Consider the following 10,000-nt stretch of genomic DNA (forward strand, 5'->3'; position numbering starts at 1 on the left):
CAGCTGCCACTCTTTCCCCGGGAAATGATCGAGGCCCATTATCAAAATAGTTATCGTCCATCGTCAAACCTTTCCTTACTGTCAACTCTTCACACTCATCTCGCTGTTTCTCCCTTTCTCTCATGCGTATCTCTTGCCTTTCCTCCCTCTGTCCCTCTGAAGGGCGAGTAGATATATAGATAGAACGGTAGGTAGGTAGGTAGGTAGGTAGGTAGGTAGATACACACGCATGCACACACACGCACACGCACACCCACACACTATTTCTCCCACCTAAAGAGAGACATACACAAACACAGACACGAGCATCCAGCCTTCTTAGACGCTGATCTCTCACGGCCGCACCAACGCGGAGCACGCCAGCGTGTGAGCGAGGCCTAAGTAAGTATTATTCCACATTTACCACTAATTACTTATAAAAGTATAGTCCAGTTACTTATTCAGAACTACCTTCGTGCTACATAGGCCCGGCGGAGCGGACACGGTGGCGCTGAGGGGGAAGTGCGTCGGCTCCTTCATGGTTCCTTGGCCTTTTCTGAAGGAGGAGGAGCAGCAGGACGTGGTTCGAGGGGGGCCCGGCCAGCTCATTCTCCAAAAACAAAAACGGAAAAAAAGGAGAAACGGGAAAAGGGAAGAAGAGGTCTTCTCGTCTTGATCTCCTTCGCGTTCTCCCCTCCCTCTGGATGGCCTGGTCCCCTGCTCAAGACCCGAGGCACGGACAAACACACATCCACACACGAACACGAACACCACCTCCTTCCAAAGGCCACAACAGGATACTGAGGAAACCCGAAGCCCACGCCGTCGTGAGGAGTACGCTTTAAATAACGCTCACAAAAATGTACGTACACACAAACGCACACACACACACACAGATGCACACGGACAGGATACCGAACATCCGAATGCAAAGGAGGACAGCGTGACGAGGGGGCTAGCGGGAGAGGGGCAGCAGGAGCCCCCTCCCTACCCCTTTACACAATCTGTCACAGGGAATGCCAATGTGGTAATCTGCTTGGCAATAACGGTGAAACGATGAAACAGATGCCGATAAATAAGAGAAAAGGGGGAAGGGTACGATTTATGATGATATATGTAAAAGATCTTTTAAAAAGTTTATTATCTTGTGCGCGCGCCCGCACGCGTGCATACGAGTGTATTGCAGTAATAAACATCAATAATAAAAGTGAAAAGAATGATTACAATGAAGATCAAATAATTATAATGACAATAATATCAATAATAATAAGAAAAAGAAGAAAAAAAGAATGACAATGACAATCATAATAATAATGGGGTTAATAATAATGATGATGATGATGATAATAATAATAATAATAATAATAATTATAATAATAATAATAATAATAATAACAATAAAATAATAATAATAACAATAATAATAAAAGTTACGGTAGTAACAATACCAATCACCTCCTCCTCATCACATATAATATAATAATAATAATAATAATAATAATAATAATAATAAAATACTCTCCTCCCTACTATCTATCCTCTTTCCGTCAGTCTCCGATGTGATGAAATAATGTAAAAGCTTAGCGACTCGACTGTCCTCAACTAGTTTGCCTAATCACTGGAGTCTAGCCCCCCCCCTCTCTCTCTCTCTTTATATCTATCTGTCTCTCTTTATATCTATCTGTCTCTCCTTATATCTATCTGTCTCTCTCTTTATATCTATCTGTCTCTCTCTTTATATCTATCTGTCTCTCTTTATATCTATCAGTCTCTCTTTATATCTATCTGTCTCTCTCTTTATATCTATCTGTCTCTCTCTTTATATCTATCTGTCTCTCTCTTTATATCTATCTGTCTCTCTTTATATCTATCTGTCTCTCTTTATATCTATCTGTCCTCTTTATATCATCAGTCTCTCTTTATATCTATCTGTCTCTCTTTATTCTATCTGTCTCTCTTATATCTATGTCTCTCTCTTTATATCTATCTGTCTCTCTCTTTATATCTATCTGTCTCTCTCTTTATATCTATCTGTCTCTCTCTTTATATCTCTCTGTCTCTCTATATCTCCTTGTTTCTCTACCTCCCTCTCCTCATCCCCCTAATTCCTTCTCATCTTCGTAACTCTTTGCATCCTTCCCTTCTATCTCTTCCCGCTCTCCTTGTTTTCCTCCTTCCTTCCATCTGCTCTCCCGCCACCTTCCTTCCTTCCTTTTACCCCCCCCCCCACCTTTCCTTCCTTTCTTCCCTCGTTTACCTCTCGTCTCGTCTCGTCTCCTCCTCCCTCCCTCTTGCCCTCAAGAGATACACGGGGAAGGTACACATATAAAAGAAAGAAAAATAAAATGAGGAAGAAGCAACAAACAAGAAGACAGTGAATGAGGCAAAATACAGAGGAGAGGATTGAAGAGAAGAAAATAGCGGTTTACACAAAGAAAGAGAAAAAAGGACGAAAAAAAAGAATAAAACGCTCTTTCCCTTTCCCTCCCTCTCTCCACATTCATCACCCTTCGCTCTCTCTGTCTGTCTGTCTGTCTGTCTGTCTGTCTGTCTGTCTGTCTGTCTGTCTGTCTGTCTGTCTGTCTGTCTGTCTGTCTGTCTGTCTCTGTCTCGCTCGCGCTCTCGCTCTCGCTCTCGCTCTCGCTCCCGCTCTCTCTCCCTCACTCTCTCTCTATGCATTTTCCCTCCCTTCATCTCTTTATCCTTTTCCCTCTCCCTACCTCCTCCTCTGTATCTTCCTACCTTCCCCTCTCTCTCTCTCTCTCCCTCCATCTCCATCCCTTTTCCTCTCCCCCCTTTCTCTCTCCCTACCTATCTTCATCCCTTCTCCACCCTCTCTCTCTCTTCCTCCCTCCCTCCCTTTTTATCTCTCCCTAAAATAAACACAAAGACGAATTAAAATATGGGGGGAAAGGCACAGGCAGATATCAAGAGGGGGAAATGTAGGGGGTACTAAGCTGGGAATATTTTAAACGTGTAAAAGTGGGGTAAAACATAAAACAGGGCAGAGGAAAGGGGAGAACAAAGAGAGGTTATAATGTATGCTCGCTCTCTCTCTCTCTCTCTCTCTCTCTCTCTCTCTCTCTCCCTCCCTCTCCCTCTCCCTCTCTCTCTCTCTCCCTCCCTCCCTCCCTCTCCCTCTCTCCTCTCCCTCCCTCCCTCTCCCTCTCTCTCTCCCCTCCCCCTCCCTCTCCCTCCTCTCTCTCTCCCTCCCTCCCTCCCTCCCTCTCCCTCTCTCTCTCCCTCCCTCCCTCCCTCCCTCTCTCCCTCTCTCTCTCCCTCCCTCCCTCTCTCTCTCTCTCCTCTCTCTCTCTCTCTCTCTCTCTCCACCTTTACGAGGGGAACACGTGCAGTTATCATAAATGTGCAGTTTTATTTTTGTTATTATCGTCACTGTTAATATCATTACCATTATTATTACCATTGCTACCATTACTTTTATCATTATCATCAGTATTATTATTATCATTAACGGTACTATCATCACCATCATCATCACCCTAATGATCTTTATGATGCATTATCGAGCATAGGGCAGGTCGAACACCGCTGACAAGTACTAGACGCGTTAAGATGATGATGTGATAGTGATGGTAATGGTGGCGATGATGATGATGATGATGAAATGATGATGATGATGATGATGATGATGATGATGATGATGATGATGATGATGATGATGATGATGATGATGATGATGATGAGGAGGAGGAGGAGGAGGAGGAGGAGGAGGAGGAGGAGGAGGAGGAGGAGGAGGAGGGGAGGAGGAGGGAGGAGGAGGAGGAGGAGGAGGAGGAGAAGGAGAAGGAGAAGGAGAAGGGGGAGGGAGAGGAGGAGGAGGAGGAGGAGGAGGAGGAGGAGGTGGAGGAGGAAGAGGAAGAAGAAGAAGAAGAAGAAGAGGGAGGAGGAGGAGGAGGAGAAGGAGGAGGAGGAGGAGGAGGAGGAGGAGGAGGCGGAGGAAGAGGAGGATGAGGAGGAGGATGAGGAGGAGGAGGAGGAGGAGGAGGAGGAGGAGGAGGAGGAGGAGGAGGGTACTCTGGGGATCAGGTCCTCCATTCTGAGAACCTTTGCAATAAGTAACGATTCGTTACTCTTGGAATCATTGGTTCATTATCAACATCGTCATCACGATCATCATTAAATCTCAACACACAATATTTACGAAAACAGAATTGTGGAGAGGGAGAGGAGAGAAAAGAGAAGATACAGAATACAAGTAGCAGGAAGTTAGGGGAAGAGACGAAAGGAGAACAGCAAGGGAAGGAAAAGACAATAGAAAAGGAAAAACAGAGAATGGACACGCCCACAGCCTTCCTTTCCCGTCCACTGCCAAACCGTTTTCCAATACACAGGAACAACGGTCCCGCTTGCCTGCGTCTCAAGCAAGTGGAAATAACGGGGCGCCTGCAACAGGAAGCAACTGCAGGTCGACGGGTGGGGGGGGGACGCATTTGGTGAATAAGGGAAATGAAAAGGCAGGCTTCACTCACTTGAGGGGAAATTGGCACGGAGGGGAAGGCGGGGTGAGGGGCGAGCCGAGGATGAGGTGGAAATAGAAGGGTGGGTCGATAAATTTCAGGACCCACGGAAGATGCACCAATAATATAAGAAAAGATGAAGACGAATACGAAGAACATGAACGAGAAAAAATGCTCGAAGATAATTCTGATATGGAAAAAAACACCAGCAAAATAACAGAACAACACAATGAAACAACACCACCAACAACGAAACACAATGCACGTCACACAAATCCATCATGAGCTCCAACTAGGAGAATTGCATCCAGCGCAAGCCAAACACAAGCAAATGCATCTGCGGACAGCCTGTCGCCAGAACCATGCATTCTCCTCAACCACACGTGTTCTCGTAATGTTCTCATAACATGCAGTTAAAGAGACGGACAATTGGACGACCCACGCATGCGTTTTGCGGCCAAAGATTATTAGGGAGGAAATGAAAGAAAAGGAGAGACGAGTGGGGGATGATTACATAGCGCTCTCTTTATTCTCTCGGTTTATTTCCAGTTTGTGATGGTTCGCTGTACATGCAGGCTATAAAGAAAGAAGGAATGTAAGGAGGCAGGGAGAAGGGGGGGTGAGCACAGGCACTGAGGGAGATGGGAAGGGGAAAAGAAGAAGGAGGGAAGGAGGGAGAGAGAGAAAGAAAGAGAGAAAGGGGGGTCGACTAGAGTAGGTGCTCTAGATTAGAAGAGAACAGCAAAAAATGTAAAAGCCAGAATGAGAGAGCGAAAAATGGTTACAAAACACCAAAGACAAGAGAAAAAAATCCTAGCTTAAACTAAAGCCTCATCTCCCGAGTAACAGTTCGTCGCCATGGCAACAGGGACGCTACGCCAGGCAACGCCTTATTTCCCATCACGCGATCAAATGAACAGAAGCAACAGTAATTGACGAACTGACGAAGATCAAATATAATGACTATTACGTGTTTCTAGCATTGGTAATGGCAACGACAATGAAGCGGGAGGTGAAAAGGGAGCGAGTAAAGAGCATGAAACAGGGAAACCGGTACAATAAAAAACAGTAACAATTATGGGGATAGTAACGGTAAACCTAGCGGATTTAGCAGCAATAACAAAAACCCAAAAATAACAATACACAATAAACTTATAAACGTCTATGGAGGGAAACCACTATTTAGAGGAAAAAATATAAAGGCAACAGTCAACACCTGAACCACTCTTCACCACCGCCACAAGGTCACGCAAGGTACATTTAAAGGTCAGATCAGAGGTCGGATTTCCTGACATTGATTGCCTTGTCTATTTTCTTTTCCTTCAAAACCATCCTCCTCTCTCTCCCCCTCTCTCTTCTCTTCTCTCTTCCCTTTTTCTTTTCTCCCCTCTCTCTCTCTCTCTCTCTCATTCTCTCTCATTCTTCCCTATTATTTATCCCAGTCTTTTTCTTCCATTCCCTACTTTTTTACTGTCTTTAATGTGGTTGTAATTTCTCTTTTTTTATTTCTTGCACATGCGCATACACACATACACACACGCACAGTGAACGAAACAACTAACACGAACGCATGAACAGGAATAAAGTAACAAAAAAAAAGAAAAACGCCATTGTCTCTCCCCCCTCCCCTCCCCCTCTCCCCCCTTGACCATGGCCTACATCCTCCTTCTCCTTTTACCCCTCCCCCCCTCCCCCTCCCCCCAGGACCTCGACAACTTGCGACAAGACCACTAAAAGGTTCAAAATGACCTCTCTGTCTCTGCCAAGAACTTACAGGATAATTCGGCAGAAAGGGAAGAGGGAAAGAAGGAGAGAGGGAAGAGAGGGAGAGGGGGGGGAGAGGGGGGGGAGGGAGGGAGAGAGGAGAGAGAGAGAGAGAAAGAGAGAGAGAGAGAGAGAGGGGAGAGAGGAGGAGAGAGGAGGGGAGAGAGAGGAGAGAGAGAGACGAAGAGAGAGAGAGGGGGACCGAGAGGAGAGAGAGAGGAGAGGCGGGGGAGAGGAAAAAAAAAAACAAAAAATAAAAAAAAAAAATTCAATTTTTAAACTTCTTTATCTATCTATTTTTATCTTCTATATTGTATTAATTATAAAAATATATAAGTATAAAAATTATATTATATATATATATTAATAGAATTTTATTATATATTATTAAATATATATATAAAATTATTTTAATTTTAATAATATTAATATATAGAAGAGAGGGGAAGAGAGGAGAGAGGAGGGAAAAGGGGGGAAAAGGAAGAGAGGGGGGGGAGGAGGGGAGAGAGAGGGAGAGGGGGGAGAGAGGGGGGAAGAGAGAGAGAGGAGGGGAGAGAGGGAGAGAGAGAAGGAGAGGGAGGAGAGAGGAGAGAGGAGGGGGGGAAATTTTTTTTTTTTTTGAGAGGGAGAGGAGGGGGGGAGTGAGGGGAGAAGGGGGGAGAGGAGAGAGAGAGAGAGAGGAGAGAGAGAGAGAAGAAAAGAAAAGGGGAGAGAGAGGAGAGAGAGAAAAAGAGAGAGAGAGGAGAAAGGGGAAAAATTTTCCTTTTCCTTTCGGTTCTCTATCGCAGCATTTTTTCTTCCGTTTGTTCTTTTTCCCGATCTTTTTTCCTTCTCTGAGCGTCGTTCTTTTTGGTAATTCCGTTATTTTTTTTCTGTTTCCAATTCTCCATACTCGTTTTCTCTTCGCCCTTTCCTTCCATCTCCCCTTTCTCTGCCTCCTCAATGCCCTCTCACCGCCCTCAAATGTTTCCCGATTCCCTCATTCCCTTGCAGAGTGCGGCGAATGACGGGGGATGGAGGGAGAAAGATAATAAGAGGGTGGAGGGAATAATCAGATGACTATTATTGGGCATAAAGGGGAGAATAATAAAAGGAAGAAAAGAAAGAAAGAAGGCTATACAGGATAAGTGTGGAGAGAGAAAACGAGAGGAAACTGAGAAACAGACAGGTAGAGAAAGAGGGAAGAATGGCAAACGACAATTCGACTTTTTTCCTGTCTGCTTCCCCCATCCCTTTCATCCCTTCTCTTTAACTTTTCCTATACCCTTTTCCCCTTGCCCTCTCTCTGCTCCCCTTCCCCTATCATAATTCTTCTCTTTTATTTCTCACACCCACCTTCTCTCCCTCTCCTCTGTTATCCCCCCCACCCTCTTCCACCTTTCCTCGCGACTTTTGCTGCTTCCCCTTTTCATCTCTTTGCTTTCCCTCTCTCTCCCTTCCCTCCCTCCCTTCCATCATTCCCCTCCCCCCGTATTTTAGGTCACTCCCCTCGCTTCCCTCTCTCCGCTTTTTCATTCCCTTCTCTTGCTGTTTACTTTCCATCCTTGGTGAGCGCCGTTATTCCCAATTCTCGCTCTGCCCCCTTCGGAACAGCGAGGAAGACATAACTAACGTGTATATTTCAAAGGAGGAAGAGGAAGGGAGGGAGAGGAAGGAAAGACGAAAGGAGAGTGTGAGAGTGAGAGTGAGAATGAGAGAGAGAGAGAGAGAGAGAGAGAGAGAGAGAGAGAGAGAGAGAGAGAGAGAGAGAGAGAGAAAGAAAGAAAGAAAGAAAGAAAGAAAGAAAGAAAGAAAGAAAGAAAGAAAGAAAGAAAGAAAGAGAGAGAGAAGCGGGGGGAGAGAAGAGAGTTGTAAAAGGAAACGAGAAGAAAACAGAGAAGGGAGGAGAGGAAAGAAGGAGAGAGGAGAAATCAATGAAAAGAAAAGAAGAGGAGACATGAAAGAAGCGAAGAGAAAAGCGAAAAATAGGAAAAGAAAAGAAAAACAAAACAAAAAAGAAGAAGAGATATGAGAGAAGCGAAGTGAAGAGAAGCGGAGAAGAGAAGAAAGAAGAAAACGAAACCAAGAGAAGATAAGAAAAAAAGGGTGCGAGGGGAAGGGAGAGAAGGCTTTCCCACGCATGACGCGCCTCTTTTCTTCTCCCATTCCTGCGAACTCACCTGCCGCCATGACGCCACCTCCCTCCTCTCTAGCAAGGTCAGATTTCACGTTGGGAAAAAAATAACACTAATATTCACACAGCTGTTAGTGAAATAAACACGTTGAAAGAACGACAATTATGATCAAATAGCCATTACTGAAACAAACACGCTAAGAAAATAAAAATAATAATGAAATAAACATTAGTGACTCCGATAACGAAACGAGTCTGCAGAAGACAAACACAAATTACGTATAAAAATAGACCACGAAGATAAAATACCACTCAATCAACTAATCAACACAGTCATCAAACTACCAACAACAACCCAACCAACATATCTTTTACAAACAACATTCAAATGACCGAAACAAATAACCCAAAGTGTGACGCTGTTGGGCCTAATCCCCTCTCCCTCCTCCTATCTCTTTCCCATCCACTTACTTTATCCCCCGCTATTAGATATTCTCCATTCCCCTAATCCTTAATCCTATCCAGTTAGTTCCTCGTAGCCTCTTCCTTCCTTCTGTTTGGCGGTTTGACTTCCTCTCTTTACGTCATCGTTTGCTCACCTTTCTCTCTTCCAGACTTCATCATTTGGAAGAGGAACAAACTGCGAGAGAGAGAGAGAGAGAGAGAGAGAGAGAGAGAGAGAGAGAGAGAGAGAGAGAGAGAGAGAGAGAGAGAGAGAGAGAGAGAGAGAGAGAGAGAGACTCTGACAGTGTAAACGCTGTGCTGGCAATACTGCAACACCAACATTAACAAACGCAACACAAGATGGCAACACTCACTCGCGATCACTGACCCATGTTTGGCAACACCAGTGATGTTGCCATTCACTGCGCCTCGTCTTTCTCTCACCTGAAAAGATTAAAAAAAATGTCTGTCAATCCCAGATAAAAATAATTACTCGAAAGTTTTAACAGATATAACAAAAAAAAAACTTTAAAAAGTGCACTAGACTAAATTTTCTAAAGACCATAACAAAGGGCTGAAAAAGAAGGGTTCAACACAAAAAACGGTAATGACCATGATGATGTCAAGTCCGCGATAATGACAAATGTAATAAAACCATTGGGAGAAATGGTTCTGCACAAAACTACAAAAATACGCCTCCATGCTTGCTTTCATCACGCGAGTCCACTGTGTTTCATGGAAATCGGATTTTAATCATCGTGTAATGATAGTCAAACAATGCATTTGCACAGCGGCAGAAAATACAATGCCAATGGCCAGATAGTGTTAATTAAAAAAAAGCTTCTACAATTACTCAAAGAAAAATACAAAAAAGTAAACTAAAGAACACAAAAGCCAGAAAACGTTCAATTCTCGTTTTACAAATTGAAACGATCACACAATTACGCAGGAAAAAAATTAATGGACATGTCAAGTTTGCTTTTCAGGGCAAAGCAGAATTCTCTCTCACACGCGTGCAATTAATTTGCGCCAATTGCAATGCTAGACTCAACCTTTTAGTCAAATCTCGTTACTTCCAAAATGATTAAAATAATCTTAACATAATAATAATAATAATAATAAAATAATAATAATAATAATAAAATAATAAATAATAAAACAAAATAATAGCAACAATAACAACAACAACAACAACAATAATGATAATAACAACAACAATAAA

At 43.7% G+C, this 10,000-nt stretch overlaps 1 protein-coding gene across 5 annotated transcripts in view; it reads right to left on the minus strand.

Moving 5' to 3' along the window:
- LOC119573165 (protein numb-like) overlaps positions 1-10,000 on the minus strand; it is a 66,576-nt gene that overhangs the window by 19,551 nt on the left and 37,025 nt on the right. Inside the window, exon 1 of one of the 5 annotated variants that reach the window (XM_037920269.1) lies at positions 451-771. The exons of the other annotated variants lie outside the window; for them this stretch is intronic. Coding sequence (XP_037776197.1) covers positions 451-588 — 138 coding nt within the window. The 5' untranslated portion in view covers positions 589-771. Of the gene's footprint in view, positions 1-450; positions 772-10,000 lie in introns of those variants that run through there. 5 annotated transcript variants of the gene reach the window in all.

This window comes from Penaeus monodon, chromosome 1, assembly GCF_015228065.2.
Source record: "Penaeus monodon isolate SGIC_2016 chromosome 1, NSTDA_Pmon_1, whole genome shotgun sequence".
Lineage (NCBI taxonomy): Eukaryota > Metazoa > Arthropoda > Malacostraca > Decapoda > Penaeidae > Penaeus > Penaeus monodon.